The sequence below is a fragment of the Camelus dromedarius genome, chromosome 18 (assembly GCF_036321535.1).
Source record: "Camelus dromedarius isolate mCamDro1 chromosome 18, mCamDro1.pat, whole genome shotgun sequence".
NCBI classification, from domain to species: Eukaryota; Metazoa; Chordata; class Mammalia; order Artiodactyla; family Camelidae; genus Camelus; species Camelus dromedarius.
In genome coordinates, this window is record NC_087453.1 from 5007719 (window position 1) to 5025679 (window position 17961).

Here is a 17961-nt window from a genome sequence, read left to right on the forward strand (position 1 = left end):
CCAAGGATTACCAACAATCCTCTTATTTCCACTCTCAGAATTTTGAGTGGTAACTTGACCGTAAGCACAGTGTTTCTCAACAGAGCAGCCTCACATGAGACACAACTCCAAAGCTGGGGACTCCTCTCTCATTGTCAACCAAGCACCCTTCACACACTTGGGCAGCCCTCGCTTCGGGGAGGATGGTAACAGACCCGGTGGAGAGCCACTGCTGAGCGCATGGCGTGGGGCACCTGAACAGTCTTGCAAAGGGAGAGAACGTGAAACTTCGGATTCCCCTTGGTGCCCGGCTTTCCTGCTCAGTCCTATTACCTAAGCCACAGTCAATCCATAAATCAGCTCTGCTGTTTTCCACTCATCTCAGATTTTAAAAAACACACCCAAGTTATAACCAGACCTTCACAGCTTCTATCGAGAATACTTTTTATTATACAGCTTTTGTATACACAACAATTCTTTTGGGAACGTTTACAGGCGAGGAGCTCAATACCAAAAACTCCATTTCACCCACACACACACACTGTGCACCTCACACTCATCTTCAGGGTCAGCCCGACAGGAACGAGACAGTTATTGCTTCAGTGACCAGAAAGCTTCAATTAAACAGCCTTCCAAGTGGAGAACAGAGCTCAGGATCCTCTTAACTCTTTATACTCTGTGCACATATGAGTAAAACCTAGAGATGCGTCTTAGAATTACCCCGTCACCTTTAAAAGTTATATTAAAATTGAATCCTATTTCTCAAAAAGTCATAAGAAGTGCACCCATATTTACAGACCCCATTAAATTATGCATAAATAAAATCTGTACACTCAACAAAGTTTCTCAAAATACAGAGCCTCCTCCGGGACTTGGGGATGACAGACAGCAACCAATAACAACAACAAAAGCTCCATGCCTACCCTTTTCAAGTTTCCTCAAAACACCAAGATGTGAAATAAATATGCAAAATAAAGCTTCTGTACTTAAAGGAACATGTCATTTCAAAGAGTCTCCTATTTGAAGAGTTAACTTTCGAAGTTTTTTTTTTTTTTTAAAGAAAAACATAAAATCATCAGCAGGCTTTGTTTCTACAAGTTTCGTAAAACCCAAAGGGCCCCTTTGAGCGAGGGGTTTAAAGTGTGTCAGATACCGCCTATTAACCAGATGCTAAGTGAGCTGCACCCTTGCCCCTGACAGCAGGTAGGAGGAGATCTGAAGAAGCGACAAATACTTTTACCTCAACACTGAAAGTTATCATTGATCTGAATCCCATCAATCTGACGTTTCAACAGCTGAGTATGTGAGGGTTTTTGTTAGCCCAGGGGATTTATTTAAAAGCTTCGAAAACTTGTAGCACCACTTTCAGAGAAAGGAAGAATGGGGGTTCAAAAAAATAAAATAAAATTTAAGCTTAATGGGTCAAGAACCAGCACTTGTCACCTTCTGATAGCTCGTCCAGAGTTAAGGAGACACTTCCGCGCTAGAGAAACACTAAGGAATCCAGGAGGGCCCGCGAACGTCCGGTCATCAACAGAGGCCTTTTAATGGGAAGGTGGGTAACAAACTCTGTCCCCTAGTCAGGAGGGGTTCCCAGCCTGTCCTGGTGGAGGATGATTTTGGAGTCCTGTTCCTTCCCGACTCTTCAGCCCTTGTTCACCCCGTTTTATTTTCTGTGCTTCTCCAGCTTCTCCAGGGTTTTGCTAGAATCCGCGGGACTCTGGTCTCCAGGATTCATATAGGATTTGTCTATGACTATCAGGGCTTCTTTGATGTAGTTCTGCACAGCAGACACCGCGGCACAGATGGCCTGGCTGCCGAAGCCGTGGGTGATCAGGCTGAAATGAGACAAGCAGCTCTGGATGTTGGTCTCCAGGACCGGGGTGGGCCGGTTGTTCCCGTTGGGAGTTCGGTCTTGATTGAGAAGTTCTGTGAATTCTTTACACACTTGCCTGTGAAGACAGTCAACACACATCGGGGGCTCAGTCTATTCCCTGACCCGTATAGAGGACAAAGACAAATCACCGTGGGGGTGACACCCGGGAGGCAATCAGAATTGCCGGCTGGCCAAGGAAATAGATTGTGTTTTGTTTTATTTTTAATGGAGGTAATGGGGGTTGAACCCAGGACCTCCTGCATGCTCAGCATGCACTCTGCCACTGAGCGATACCCTCCCCGCCCTGCAAGGAAGTAGGTTTTAAACTAACAGCAATAGCCAGTTGCTGCACTCAGCGCCTATTAAGTGCTAGACCCAGAGCTGAACACCTTTTCAGCACTTATTTAATCCCCACAATTAGAAAAGATAAAAGGATTAACACCAGACTCAACTGGCCAAGGTCACCAGGACTATAGTAAAAGAGGCGGGGTCAGGATTCCAGGCCCAGGAGGGTAAGGGAGAGCCATTCACCTGACGCAGATGGGTTCCCCTGAACCAATTCCGTCAAGAACCCTGAACTCATTTCCCTGCAACCCACGCTTTGGATACCAGCTGGCTCACTGTGCTCTCTTTTGCCCTATTTCCCACTTGACTAGTTCTGCTTCATTTACCATGATTTTAAAATCGATTTACTGTTGGTTTCTATGAGAAATTCCTCAGCTGCAGTAAGTCATTTTTGAGACATTTAATTTGCCCGCGTGTCCCCAAGCCAATCATTACATTTAAAAAACAAAAACATCTTATCAGGAGGCAGAAGGCACAGCCTCTTTACTGGATGTGATAAAGTAAATTGTCTTCAACACATTTTTGTAAGACATGCACATACCACCTCGAAAGAGCAGCTTCATTATTTTGAGCTGAATAACTAAGCAGCTCAAAAACACTCATTCGGAGCAACACACTCATTGTTCTTACTCTCCTAAATCCTACCCAAAAGTTACCTATTTGACTCTGTAAAAGAAGCTCCTGGTGGTTTCCTTTTGCTCCAACTTATTTAAGGAGGATTTCTTTCTTGAGCACCAGGTACTGTGCTTGTCCCTCAGCTTCAAGGTCAGAGCGTGAAGGCATCAAATGCTCACGTCTGGATACTCACTGTGCGGCCAGTAGCATGTTCTTCCTAGTCGCCATCTCATTCCGTCCTCCCAGATGAGGTCTGGTTAAATACTCGGCCACGGATTTACTAGGAAATTCTGCTTCACAGACATAGGCAAAGTCCCGAGCCAAATGAACAGCCTCACCTGGTACAATTGGCAATGACAACAGACTTTAGGGTGGCCGTGGCCACCACCGGGAAAATTGTCCCTTCCCTCTTTTTCCAACACTCTGCCAGTCATTTTGCAACCTAAAGTGAAATTAACTTTTGGTCCTTTCAGTGGGTACTCTTCCCCTAAGAAGAGGGTGAAATCATATAATGGAAAAAAAAAAAGACCCATAAATTTTGAACTATCCCTGAACAATGTTAACTAGTCCTCTGCCCAACTTGAGCAGATAATCAAGACATACCCCTGCTTTCTCCTCATAATAAAACAGTATCATTGGGTGGAAGTAGGAGGCAGGCACGTCTGACAAAAAAGCAAACTGTCACTTTTCTTTATGAAACTGGAACAAAATCTTTGACATAGAACTTTCGTTCTCAATGAGGGCGCCCATCACTGAAGGGGGCAAGTCTCTAGGATGTTTGTTTCTTCAAGAATGAGAGGCAGGAGTGTTTCCTACTGAGCCCTAACAGTCGACCTGGACTCCCCACCCCCTTGTCCAAGCTATGGGGGTTGCAGAGGGAGAAATCCAAGTTGCGGGGCATCTCCCACCTGAACCAGCACTTGTCATCTTCTGGTATCTCATCTAGAGTTAAGGAGACACTTCGGTGCTACAGAAACACTAAGGAATCCAGGAGGGCCTGCGAAGGTCTGGACGTCTTGGAGCCGGGTTCTGGCTCCAAGATTTGGGGTTACTAGAGCTTTACAACGACCCAGATGGCGGAGCTCCCCCACCAGCCCCACGTCCCTCCCCAGATTCACTGAATCAGTCTGAGACTGCTGTTCTGGCGCACGCGTTCTCATTCAAGCATCCCTGCCTGGCTGGTAATAGGGGAGCCACCTTTATGCGCCACGCACGCAGAACCCACCATTCTCTGTGCAGGACAGCTGTTCCCCAACAACATCTAACAGGCAGCTCCTTTTTCCTCGCCCTGACCCCCAGAGACACTCATGAGAAGGTGGACCAGGGCTCTGCCAAGTCTCCTTGAGCCCCGCAGCAGCACCACTTAGACCAGGGAAAGAAAGAGTTCAGAGAGCTTGCCTGGCTGCCAGGAGACCACCCCTCACTGGCTCCCCCAGCCCGCAGCTGATTGGGCATGGTGCTGGGGGCTGCTCCAGGCTTCAGGACCAGCCTCTCAGGGTCCAACTCATTTTTCTGTGCGCAGCAACAATGAGCTTGTTTTGTTTTGGAAAATAATTATTTCACTTTTCCCTTGCCCCTTTTTTAAAGGCTGTATTGCATTCTTGGCTACTTTCCAGGATGGGGGTGCAGACCCATTCAAGAAACTAAAGTGTCACATCCTAACCATCTCAGGATTGGGGAGAAGGGCCCAACTGTGGGCCCCATTACTTTTTTTTGATGGGGGAAAGGAACAAAGGAACTGTGAACTGGGCTAGTCTCATTGTATACAAGCGTTTTTCTCTTCACTGATCACAATCCCAATATTCATTTCACAGCTACAAAAACAAGAATCGGTGCTTCTGCCCACCAATAACCAGCTTTATTTAAAAAAAAAAGTGTACCAAATGATCAATTGTATCCGTCAAAAACTGGTTCATTTAATAGAATAGGTCTCAACACCCAAAAACTTAATGTCTTAGGTTAGGAAAACCTATTTCTTTTTGACAATGATTTTTTTTCTGAGGGACCCAGAACAGAATACTTATGCCAATGTTAACTTATTTGATTAAGTTACTGATTCATTGTGATGAGCTAGCTCATGGTAAATCTTTCATTCTCCCCCCTCGACTTGTGACTAAGAGTTGTTTTTAAAGCTTTTCTTTAGAGAAGTATTAGAGACAACACAAGACTAACTAAAAACACCATGAAACAAAAACAAAACTCCACTGACCTTCTACTAAGGATGTCAGGAGGGTTACGTGGGCAGCTTTCCGTCTGCCGGCTGGAAGATTCAACCCAATCTTGTCCAACTTCTCCCGCAAAGACCGGCCACCATTTTTAGATTTGGCTCTGAACCAAATAAAACCAAACAAAAACATTAATTAAAAACATTTTTTAACTAAAAAAAAATACATATACATATAATACTCTGTTCTCAGGAAACCACACTTTAAAATTCTAAATGCCTAATAAGCTGCTCTCAAAACTGAAATCTCAAAGACAATCTACGCTATATGGATCATAATCAAGTGATACAGGGAGTTCTTATTTAATCCCTGTGAAACTCAAAACTCTTTCTTAGCATTGCCAACTTTTTTTTTAAATCACAGACCATTACAAGTCATACTGGAGCAGATAAATTTTCACTTGTACAAATTGCAGGAGCCTCCAAAGCAATTCCCTGGGGAAACTAGAATCACGGAGCAGCAACTCTTCCCTGAATAGAGACACTCCTGCTTCACACATGAAATCAAGCTCCAAGCAAATGATCATTTGCTAGCACTGTTTTAACACTTCCTTCTACATCTGGTGCTTCCTAAAAGAGAAGAAATGTACTAAAACTCCCTGCCGATTAGAATTCAGTGTTAGGTATAAAAGTTACATAAATGTTAAAATTACCTCCCTGGTCCTTTTATATTACTCATCTCCAACCACCCAACTGCCATGCCCAGAACGTGCCCCCACGTACCTTCTGAGAACACCTCCCAGTAATGAGGCATTTAAGCACTCAGGTGGGGACAGTCGCCTCTGGACTTCAGCGACTGTCACTTTGTATTTCGATGTAGAACTGAGGAGAGACAACCTTCCAGGGACAGAGCAGAAGACCTCACTGGGATTCATTACAGCCCCCACCAGCTCCTTCTGACAAGGGAGACTCAGGGGGTTCTTGGTCATTGAAATGGGACCTGTGAATGGAGATCAGAAGTGGCAGTCCTGAGCAAAAGAGACCTTTTCAAACCACTAACCAAATTTGAAAGAGCTCTTTAAATACATAACATTGCATGTTGGACTATAAATTGCAAGCAGATTTTTTTTAAAAAAGCCATATTCTTCAAAGATAATCGAGTCTGAAATTCACAAGTTAACACCTTGGGATGTTAATTAGCCAAGATCCCAAGCAGGGAAGGTTTTCATTTTCTAGGCACTGTTAAAATCTGTTTAATTAGAACATTTGTTTCCAAAAGGCTGATTCAATACTAAATAAATGGTGATTCCCACCCCCCATCAACTAATAACTAAATATCACAAGACATATTTCAGATCATTTGTCAAAATCTTTCAGTGCAATGGATTGCAGTATATTTTAAAATACAAACAAACGTGTTACAAGTTCATTAAGAGATTAAGTTTATTTCCGGAGCTTTTTTACCCCCCATATCCATTTTTCCCCAATTGGTTTCAAACATTTTAACATCAAGTAACAGACCATAACTATCCTTCATTTAGGATTACTCCATTTCCCAACACAGCCAAACTGGTAATCCTGGCAGTATGTAACTTAATTTCATGAGCCGCTCACTCACCAAGTAATCCAATTTTCCAAGTCCCCTCCCACCTCATCCCCGCCTAAACCGAACAGATTATCCAGCCTGGTTCTTTTAGGGCTGCGTGTTTTGTAGGCCAAACTGTTTCCAACCTTTTTCTTGCAGGTCAGAATGAAGGATCCTTACCCTGTGCACAATAAAATCATACCAGTGGAAACTGTCACAGAACCAATCACTCAACTAAGGTACGTGGTATTATCCTCCAAATCAAATCAGTATTTATTCACTCTGGGAGGCTTTCTGGAGCATCGTAAAAAAACACTCTAATTCAAAGAGTAACAACGGAAAACTAGGGAGTAAGAAATTCGGAGATTGAGAGGCAGCTCCTGAGCATTCTACCAACATCTTTCCCCACTTAGATCTTAAAGAAGTGCCCTCTCTTCTCACTCCTAAAACCTCCCTACCTTGAGTCAATCCCTTCCACTACAAATGCCCCACCTCGCCAATCAGTTAATAACTTCATAGCAGTTAAGAGAAACCAGTACAGAGTGTGTGCGGCCGGAGGAAGGGAAGAGCTCTCGATTACTGCGTACCTTTGCGAATAACTGTCTGATCGTGCAGAAGTAGGTGCTGGTCGTCGACATTCTAAGGGAGAAATGACAATAAGTTTCCTTTAAGTTCGGGGATGCCGGGGCGGAAGGTGGGGGGAGAGGGGGGGTTAGGAGGGAGGCAATGGGACAAACAGGTCCAGGCTGGAGAAGGCCAGAGCCAAGGCGCTCACCTGCACCTCCTCCATCTGGTGCGCCATGTCGTGCAGTCCCAAGTTCTCGGCCAGGCCCGCAGCATCCAAGGCGTGCGAGTGGGGCAGCAGCAGGTCCGAGCGACGGTAGGCATCCCGGCGGGCGCTCATGGCGCCACCTTCCAGCCCGGAGAGGTGGGGTAACAAGCCGGCCGGGCGCCCGTGGTGCGACGGCAGGCCAGCCCCCTCCTGACTCTGGCGGCCAGGCCAGGCCTGCTGCTGGCTGCCGGTGGGCGCCGGCTGGTGCAAGGGGTTGATGGCAGCCGCGTACGCTTCTCCCAGGTGCGAGTAGGGGTCGGTGGACTGCGAGTAAGCCAGCTGCTGGTAGGGAGGTGGAAAGTAGGGTGGTGGCTGGTATTCGGCGACTCCAGTATGGGAGAGGGGCGGCGCGGGGCTGTAGAGATGCTGCCCGGCGGAAGAGAGGTGAGGGAGGCGCGGGTTCCCATTGCTGCTCGCGTCGTGGCGATCCTGGGACAGAGAAAACAGAGACCCGGTTAGTACGAAACCCCGCTACTGTGAACTGACCGCAGTCGCCGCACTGAGCTTGGTGCCCCCGGGGACCCACCGCACCAGCCAGGACCCGACCCGCCGGGCCTGCCCTCGGGCCAAATTGCCCGGAGGAGCAACGTGCCCCGGGGATTTCGTTGTAAACCGCGAGTTTGCCGAGGAAGAGAAAACTGAAGACCTGGAAGAACGCGCCCTCAGGGTCCGGCGGTGAAGGTCTGGGCGCTCTGACGCCCGAGGCGTTCTGAGGCGCCAAGTCCGAATCCCAGGACTTGGGCCGGGAGAAGCTGAGGCAGGGGTCCGAGGAGAAAGCCTGAACGCAGCGCAGAGCGCGATCGCTCACAAGCCCGCACATGTCGGCGTCACTCGTCTAAAGTGGAGAAGTTGCCGGCGCGGATAATGCGCGCAGCGCAGGAAGTAAGCTTTTTCCCCGCCCCAGGGATCCTCCCTTCCACGCCCTCAGGACAAAAACCTCCGGGCGAGTGACGCTCCCTAGCAGGGCCTGCCACCCAGCGCCGCCCAAGGGACTCGGGAAGGAACCCACCGCAGCCAGGGCTGCCCTCCCTGCTACCTGTGTCCCTACCAAGCAGGGATAGGAACTGACACCGTCCTGCCTAGCCACTGTCAGTCTCCCCACAAATCCGGCACAGGGGGAGAACGAAAGACCCCGAAAATTGGGCAGCCTTGCCTGCGCACTCTCCCTTGTCCCACGGCTGTCCAACTTTATTCTTAAAGGACGTGTCGCCATGTGTTCCCGGGTCACAGGGGTAGCGGGGAACCAGGATAGGACACTGTCGCCCCCTAGCGGAAGTGCCCGGGTCTGCAAACAGGGGCAGCCCCTCGAGGTCCCGCGGGAGCACTGCTCTCCCGCGTCCAAGCAGCCACCGCTCTCCTCTCCCAGGGCCCAGGCGCACGCCTCGCGCCGCCTGCGTCTTCTTCCTCTTCCCGCTCGCCGCCTCCCTCCCTCCCACTCTCCGAAACTCTAGCTCAACCTGTCCGACAGGCTGGAGCACTCCCGAGCACGTATGGCCCCATCTGGCCTCAGCACCCCCCCCAGCCCCCACTTCTCATGAAAGCCAAACTTCTGTTGTTTTCTTGTTTCCCCGAGGGAGTAGCGGGGCAAGTGACATGCCCGCCTCGAAGGAGAGTCCGCAAAGGTGTCGCCGGCAGGTCACCTCGTCTGACCCTTTTGGACGGAGATGTCGCGTTTAAAAGCCACCTTTGAGTTGTAGACCCGGCGCTCTTCCGAGAAAACGGGAAGAAGGGCTGTTTTGCTTCGCAAGAAACCGGCGGGTAAGCTTTGTGGGTGGGATCTGCCATTCCCTTTCCAAGCCCCGTTCCCGAGGCCGAATATTTAGAAAAGGCCCGATTCAGGGAGGGGACCGCAGAGAAACGCACGAGAGGGTGTCCGGAAAAGTGGACCCTGACCCATCGAGGGGCAAGCAATGTGTGCCTGTTCGCTGCTCCTGTGCCCTCGCCCCCGACCGCGGTCCAGGGGCCCCCGCCTCCCTGACTGTACTCGGGCGGGGCCATGCTGCGCCCCTGTGCCCAGCTCACCTCGCAGTCCTCTTCATACTTGACATTATCGGTTATTTTCCACAACATGGCGTCCGGCGTCCCCCAAAACAGCCGCCAGTTAAATCCAGGTTCCCCCCACCCCCCGAGCGGTAAATCCAAAATTGGAGTCACGGTGGCCAGGCGTCTGCCGCCGCCCCCGCCGCGCGCGGGCCTAGCTGTCCGGGTCACTGGACGCGCATCGGTGGCTCTGCGGTTGTGGATGCTGCCGACGCGGGTGTAGAGGCCTCTGCTGGGGACCCGGGAAGCCGCACCCGCACTGTACGTCCTGGCGGTAGCCAGGGGATCGGGGCGCCTTAATGAGAAGGAAATTATCATAACTCCTCCCCTGGGGCCGGCGGGAAGGCCCCGGCGCCGGGCGGGGCGGCCCCCAGCCAGTCCCAGCCTAGCTCCGCCCCGCTACCCGGCCGGGCGCCGAGCTGAGACCACGCTGCAGGGGGCGAGGAGAGGAGGGGCGGCCCCTCGCTGACAGCCGCAGGCCTGCGAGAGCAGGGTCCCCCGTCACTCTTTGCATCAGTCGCCAGGCACACACCTCACCAGTCACATACCTGTGATTGGCAGAACTGGGGACCGGGATCCAAACGCCCAAGAGCCTCCCTCTTTCACCTCCCTCATCCTCCAAAAGACGTTGTCACGGGGTAAAGACCCGGATTTCGGGGATGTCTCACCAGCTGAGGTCCCCTTATCTCCTGAAATGTCCCAACCACCCACTCCAAGGAGACTTAAAGTTTAAGCTGGGATCATGCCGCTGGAGCCCCAATCCTTCCAAAAGACGACCTCCCCCCACCCCAACCCCACCCTACAGTGTGGGCACCGTGTCGTCGCGTTCCTCCGAGGATCTGGGGGAGGGAAAGCCTTCTTGGGAGTCTGCCCCAAGCGCCACCAAGCCGGCTGGCCGCTCCACCAGCCCCGAAGTCTAGAACAACGGCGTTTCGCCGCCATCGCCGAAGCTCCATCACCACAGCTGGGCTGCGGCGGGGGCACCCGCGCGCCCTCTCCCAGCCCTGCCCAGCCCTTCCCTGCCCAGCGTCGGCTTGGCAGCTGCCTCCGACGAACAGACACTTAGAAGCCTCAACTCGACCGAGAGAATAGGTGCGGGGCCGAATACAACCCAAGCGTCCGGGGCGATGGGGAAAGGGAGAATGTGGCGGAAGAATGAGGGGCCAGAGAGGCCCCCGCTAGAGAGGTGAGCACCTCCGTCCCTCAGATGCAGGCAGAAAACGAAACTTACTTCCACATAAACGTTGCCTCTCCCTCCAATATATATTTGCCACCTAAACTTGAAAGCAGAGTGTAATACTGAAAATTTTTAAAGAAACGAAATGCATTGGCCCGATTGTTTTAACTGACCCTTTTGGCTGCTAGAAGAAAGTCGCTAATTCTCAAGGGCGATTTTTGTGGGGGCGTCTCACCTGGCTCCGGGAGCTGAATTTAAATATTATCAGGGCATCAGAGAAGGGAACTATTTCGATTTAATTCTGAATCCGATTTTGCAATAATCAATACCTATCAGTTCAGTGCCCCAGGCCTGGTGTGGACACTGGGATCCGCAGAATGAATGCATTGGCTATTTGCCTGCTCCTGCTAGGGTTTGTTTGAGCTTTAGCATTTCTTTTGACTCAGATGGGCCTAAAATAGAATCACCAAAATAAAAATAGGCGTCCTTCAAGCGAAATGTTCTCCCTTGCCTTAGAGAGCAGACAGATCCGAGGTGATATTCTGACCAGACGTGAGAACAAAACCTGGAAGTGAAACCACTGGGGTTTTTTCGGGCATGTCTGCGGGCTTTGCACTAAGACAGAGCACACACGACCCCTGACACCTCGCTTCCAAAATACCGGGGCCAGGGTGATAAAAGAAAAAACCCGCAGAAGCGGCGCTCCTGGTATTCGGGAGTGGAGGCACCTGAGCAATGCAGAAATCGGACTCGGGCGCGGCAGGCATGCTGGCGCCCTGGGCGTGGAAGATTGGGGTCCCAGGCACTTTCCAGGGAGGCTGCGGCGCCTCCGGGCGCCCCAGACTCCCAGATCGGTGACACAAGGGTCTCCCCTCCACGCCGGGCCTTCTAGCTCCAGGTTTGACTCCGAGAACCTGCCTGGCATGCAGCTCGACTAACTAGTCTCGTCCACTCTGGCGACTTTGCCCCTGGGCAGTTGGGTCCAGAACTGGTCAGCAAGGTGCCACCCCCCCCCCAGGTCCTGGCTGCCCTTCTTTTCCGCAGCACAGCTCGCCGAAGCCACCCGGAGGGACGGAAATTCCTCGCAGCCCCTGGGCGTCTGTGGCGGAGGCAAAGGGAACCGACGGGCCCTGAAGCTATGCACACCTCTGTTCGGGGAGCCCCAGGGGCACAGAGGTTTCGGAACCGCTGAGCAAAGGCCATTCCTTCCCAAGCCAGCTCCCTGGACCTGGACTCTCCAAGGGACACGCTCTCAAGCTTGAGCGCGACTACCGCGCCCTGGATGGGGAAGGCGGCTCAAACGAATCTTCAATCTTCCCGGCCAGGCGGACTCTGCCCAAACACGCACACCTTCGGCTTCAGAGCCGGACCCCAGGCACACACAAACCCTGGCCGACATGCTTCCTTAAGCTCAAATTTTCTCTCAGCCGAGGGCAAAGAGCGGATGGCTCCCGCACTCAAAGCGGACCCCTCGCAAGGTCCCGGCCCCTCGTGGTGTGGAAGACGCGAGACTGCGTGGCCACGCCTCTAGGCAGCCACCGCCAAGGAAGGGTGCCCCTCCTGACCCTCCTTGGCTTCGCAGCCGCCAAACTGTAAACAGAACGTGGGGATTCCAGGGACCAGCCTTGCTACACGCTTCGCACAATCAAGGATAAGGGGCTGAAGGGTTTGAGCGACTTCCCTCTGTCGCCCCCTAGGGAACCTGCACTCAACACACACGCTTGAAGCCCTGGACTCAGGCCCCCAGTCCGCTCGGATGACGCAAGAAATCGGAGATCGGAGGCGACGAGGCGTCTGAGAGGACAGAGGCGCTTCGACAGTGAGCCACCTCCAAAGATGCGCGGGTGGCTGCCTCTGGAAGCAAGGTTCCCAGCCCCAGGCGAGAGCCCTCCGCCGCCCCCACCCCAACCCCCACCGCAAGCCTAGGGAGGGTGGAGCTGGATTAGAGCGGACCTGCTATTCCTCTTCCTGCCCCAGGGAGGGGGAGCCCGAACGGCAGGTGGAGACCCAGGAGCGCCGTCGCGGGCGCCGCTCAGTAAGCAAGGTGTCTGTCCCGCCCCGCGGAACAGCCTGGGCTCCGGCTGGGACCGCAGTAAGAGGCGGGGCCCGGTTAAGCAGAGCCGAAAAGCCGGGGCCTGCAGCAATCCTGGAAGGCGCCCATTCACGCTCTAGCCCACACCCTCCCTTCGCAGCACCGGCACCCACTGGACAGACATGTCGTCAAAGGGCATCCGAACTAAATCCACTGAGGTGCACGCCCGGGACGCCACATGCATCAGTTCACAGCCACCCCAAAATAACAGCAATCGTATAAAAATAGTAATTGTTTTAATGGTGTTCAAAGTGGCCGCTGCACACACACAGGTGCTTCATCCAGGGCCCAACCCAACTTTGTACCGCTCACTTCTAAGCGCGCCGCGCCGCGCCGGTCCGGTGCTGGAGGAGTTTTGCAGCCTTTAGCTCTCCCTAGCAAACCTCTGCTTTTTACAAACGGACAGAAGCGAAACGCGGAGCTGAGGGGGCCTGTAGGACCCAAGCTTCCGAGAGGACCCAGGTCTGGTCTGGCCCCCATTTGCGGAGAGCTCGCCAAGCGGGGAGGTCGTCGGCACAGTCTCTAACTTAACAACATCGCCCCATTTCTCAGCAGGCGAAGGTGAATTTTAAGTCGTCCGAATACCTCAAAGCCTGTTATTCAAGGCCACCTTCCTAGCGGCTCTCGGGGATCTATTACAGACAGGCTGGGTCTCGCCTCCTCTGCCCCGAGGGACCCCCGCCCTCAAGAGGCCACGCTTGGCTGCAGAATGCCTGTCACCTCTCCACCCACTAACATCCCCGGGCCCATCCGAGTGCAGCCTAACCGCTCGGAGCGCAGACAGGAGGACTTAAGGCGCGAGCCCAGTGTCCCCGGAGGCCTTCTCGGCTCGGTGTCCTAGAACACCAGGCACCTCTGGGCCAGCTAAGCCCGGCGGCCTCCACGGATTTATCTGGTCGCCGCCAGGCGAGGAGGAGGCCCACTGTGGCCGGGCGCCCGGCGGCGCGGACTCGGCCTCCTGCGCCAGAACTGCGCAGCGCCCAGGGGCCCCCGCGCGCTCCCACCGGCGCCCAGCCCACCCAGGGGGCACCCTCGGCTTAGCAGCCAGGCCTCCTGCTCGCCTCCCTGCCGACCCCTGGGGTCGGATCTGCCCTCCACCCAACACCTCACCTTCAGTAACTGGAAATTCATGTTGCCCGCTCTTCAGCCCTCTGAGTTGAGGACTTTAAGAATGGGAGCAACGCAGGGAAAGGTCCCCAAGGGCCGCGCCGTGTGCTGTAAAATGCTCCGAGCGTTTATTTAATTAACGGAAGGGGGATGGGGGGTGGGGGGACAATTCACAGCCAAAACGGGCTATCGCGATTGGAAGACACACCTGAAGGTCCTGGTTACTCCTCCCCTGCCCTCCTCCCCTTGGAAACTGTAAACTCGCCAGTTGAAAAGGGTCTTCCTGGCGTTTTGAGTGATCTTTACGTATGTTTATGACAAGCAGTAAATAAGGCTCCTTCCATCACGAAATTATTCTAAATGTAGTGTAGTCTTGCTGGCAAGAGACACTGTAAACGTGTTTTGTCTCCAAAGATAGATCTATGAACGTTTCCGTGAATTCTCCGCTGTCATTTCTGGCTTTGATCTAACTTGAGGCGCCTTGCAGGTTTCCAGGTCCAGCTAAAATTGGCCGAGGGGCAGTGAATTCCCTGGAGGAGAAGGAGGTGGATGAGTTTGGGGTCTTCCATAAATGCCAGAGAGATTTGTTTACACCTTGGTTATCACATTCTATTTGCCTTAAGGAAAGAGGCAAGGTACCTGGGTAAGAAAAAAGAGAGAAAGAAATGAAGGAAGGAAAGAAAGAGAAAGAAAAAAAGGTAGGAGAGAAAGAAAGAAAGAAAGAAAGAAAGAAAGAAAGAAAGAAAGAAAGAAAGAAAGAAAGAAAGAAAGAAAGAAAGAAAGAAAGAAAGAAAGAAAGAAAGAAAGAAAGAAAGAAAGAAAGAAAGAAAGAAAGAAAGAAAGAAAGAAAGAAAGAAAGAAAAGAAAAGAAAGAAAGAAAAGAAAGAAAGAAAGAAAGAAAGAAAGAAAGAAAGAAAGAAAGAAAGAAAGAAAGACAGGCAGCTGAGAGCCCAGTAAAATGCAGTCTTCTTAAGAAAGACCATAAACACAAAAATAAATGCCATTTGTTGACTGTACCATCAGTTTAAACATCAGGGGACCCACTGTGATCACCTAGATCAGCAGGAGGCGAAACTAGATTTGCACAGAAGCTGCCCTTCCTTACCTGGATCCTTGATGATTTTCACACAAAACCTGCCCAGGCAAACCAAACAGCTCTTTTTCCAGAGAGGTGGGTTGAAAACTTACCCAAGATTCCTCCACATATGCTTAAGAAGAAGAAGAAGAAAAAAAAAGTGGCAGGAAAACTTCAGGTTTCCACCTCACCTACCGGTAAACTCTCTAGAGTGTATAGTTTCTCTGTCCCCTGTAGTCTTCAAAGGCACAGTTTTTTAAACGCACAGAGAAATTTTTATGTTGGAGAACCATCCATGTAGAGAAATGTACATTTTTACATTTCTCAAAACAGACTGTGATGCACAGCCACCGTTTAGCATAAAGAGGCTTAAACAGTCACTCTGAGTCACAGATCTGGGCAAAAAATAGGCAGAACGCAAAACTACAGGGGAAAGAGTTTAGTCGACAGTAAAAGCAGGATTTTGAGTCTCATACTCCTCTATTCTAAGATCAACACATGCTGTGCTTTTTGGTCCCACTATAGGAACAGTTAAAAGGACACAGGCCACATTTTGGGAGGTAGCTACACCCAGGCAGTAGGGTGGGGTTTGGGGGGAAGGGTGTAGAGAGAAAGCTGATTTTTTTTACTTCCTTATAGTTAAGAGTTTTGTTCTCTTTGGGGGGGGGGGCAGTGGTTGCAATTCATGTGTCTTATGTTAACTATTTTTTAAAATGAACACACTAATCTATGTTAACATCCTGATTTTATTTCAAAAATTAATCCAGAAAGGAAGATGACGTTGTTGTTGTATTTCTGGTCTTCTTTTGTTATTTCTGCTGTAATTACATCTCACTTTTATAACTTGTGTTTTGAAAATGCAATGACCACTGTTAATGCCCAAGTGTATTTCTTTGACTTCAGAAACTGGAGCACCTTACACTGTCACAACATGTAATTATGAAATATTGGCAGCTGGGCAAGGTGTCAACTTGCCCAGAGTCTTTTTACACAGCTTCCACTAGGAGGGTCTGCTGTGAAGCTGGAGAAGACCCCTTGGTGGGGCAAGCTCTCAGCTCCCAGGCGGCCCTCCGTGTCCTCTCTCCTCTGCCCACTCTCTTAAGTCCAACCAGCCAGGCTGCAGTTATCTCCAGCTTACCCCTGGCATCTTCCTCACGTGGCATGCAAGCGTTGGCTTCCATGAACCTGGTGCCAAGCTCCTGAGTTCTGCATGTAAGAACTCATTTCAGTGAGGCCGTCGGCCCGAAAGCAACAACAACATTAAAAAAGCCAAAATGGCACCATGGCAACCCACGGATCTGGAGGGAAAGCCTAGCCAGCAAAAGTCAACACCAAATTAAAGCCAGAACCTAAAAAAGAAGAAAAGATATTATTCTTTAGATTCACTGTATAACATAAGGATCAGTTTCCAAATCCTTTTTAATACCAGGAACACGAACCAAAAATTTTTAGAAACTAATATATGTATATATTTCTCTCACCTGAACAAAATCTTTAGCCTGCAAAAGTAAGAATTGGAAATTTCTTGAACCAGCATTCTCTTTTCATGAGAAGTTTAGATATGCTTGAAGAAGATTTAGAATCCTACCCTGCCCTACTTTATCCTGTTAGGCAATAATGAGTTCTCATTTTGCTGGAAGATGTTCTCCTGCTGCATAAGCAGACCTGCTACGATCAAGGCCAGTTTCACTTATTTGTCAGTTGAAAAGCTGTTATCCCCTCAATCTCGGACACAGCATAAAGCAGTGGTTCCCAAAGTGAAGTCTGGGAGCAGGAGTCTGGGCCCCACCAAGGAACTCCCAGCTCGCAGGCCTCACCCCAGACCCACTGAATCTGGAGGTCCGTGGGTGGGGCCAGCAACCTGCGCCCGGACCAGCCCTCCAGGCGATTCTGGTGCACGCTAAAGCCTGAGACCTGCTGGCTTAAATGATTCCTAAGAAAACAAGTGTGAAATTATTTCTTCCACTGTTTGTATGTGGGACTCTGAAACTGTGTATAATAAGTCACATTTGCATGTCCCCAAACCATAGCTGTATAGATGAAGAGATTCCTCTATTCCTCTTTGTGGTCTAGGTCATAGAAACTCTTTTTGTATTGAAAGGATGCTCTTTAATTTTATCACAAATTGGCCTTTTAAACAACCAATTTATCCTAGTCAAACCACTCATTTAGACTTTGGTTTTTGTTTTGTTTTAAAGAAATCATATATACAATATGTTATAAAAATTCTTTCATTTATATGGATTTGGGGGTAAGGAGAAGAGGAGGCAAGGAAGTTTATCTTAAACATGATCTTTAAAAAATAATTTCATTGCTTGTAATAATCTATAATGAAAATAATACATGTGTATAACTGAATCACTATGCTGTATACCAGAAACTAACACAACATTGTAAATCAATTATGCTTCAATTTTTTAAAATTTGTAATTAAAAAAAGGATTTGATTGTTTCTTCTTGTCTATGTCCCCTCTCCCATTTAAAGACTTAGATTATAAATCTGTTTTTCAATTATACTCAGGAAAATGCTGAGGCCCCAAAAGAGGTGATCATCAGAAACCAGGACTTCCCCAGCCCCATCCTGTCCAAGGAAGCAAGTCACCCCTTCCTCCTTTTGGACCCCTACCCTTAGGACAAGTCAGAATCCACAGGTTACCCTCACCTGGACCACCAGGCTGCCCTTCTAACTCCTGATGACACCAAAAAGAAGGACAGGTCGGTTACTTGCAAGGTCAGTCACAGGAGGGAAAGGACCGGGGCTGGAATTAGGGTAAGGAAGTGAAATTTAATAAGACACTGCCAAACTCGGTAATCAACACAATATTTTAATGCATGATTTTTTAAAAAAAATTTTTTAAATGGGGGGAAGGTAATTAGGTTTATTATTTATTATTTTATAATTATTTTCAGTGGAGGTACTGGGGATCAAACCCAGGACCTCATGCATGCTAAGCACTCTACCACTGAGCTCTACACTATTACACTATTTTTTAAATAGTAATATTTAATACACTATTTTTTAAAAATCAAAATGAACACACAAAAAATCTTCAGTGGACAAAATATCAAAATTT

The 17961-nt window shown here is 49.9% G+C and overlaps 1 protein-coding gene across 1 annotated transcript; it reads right to left on the reverse strand.

Moving 5' to 3' along the window:
* Positions 1–411: 411 nt before the first annotated feature.
* Positions 412–9688, reverse strand: TFAP2C (transcription factor AP-2 gamma). The gene is made up of 7 exons (XM_031433572.2): positions 9419–9688; positions 7340–7825; positions 7152–7203; positions 5763–5979; positions 5025–5143; positions 3009–3153; positions 412–1931 (listed from the first exon to the last, which is right to left on the reverse strand). Exons 1-7 carry the CDS (start codon positions 9464–9466, stop codon positions 1646–1648), a joined length of 1353 nt encoding a protein of 450 aa, XP_031289432.1. The 5' UTR covers positions 9467–9688; the 3' UTR covers positions 412–1645.
* Between the last annotated feature and the right edge of the window lie 8273 nt (positions 9689–17961).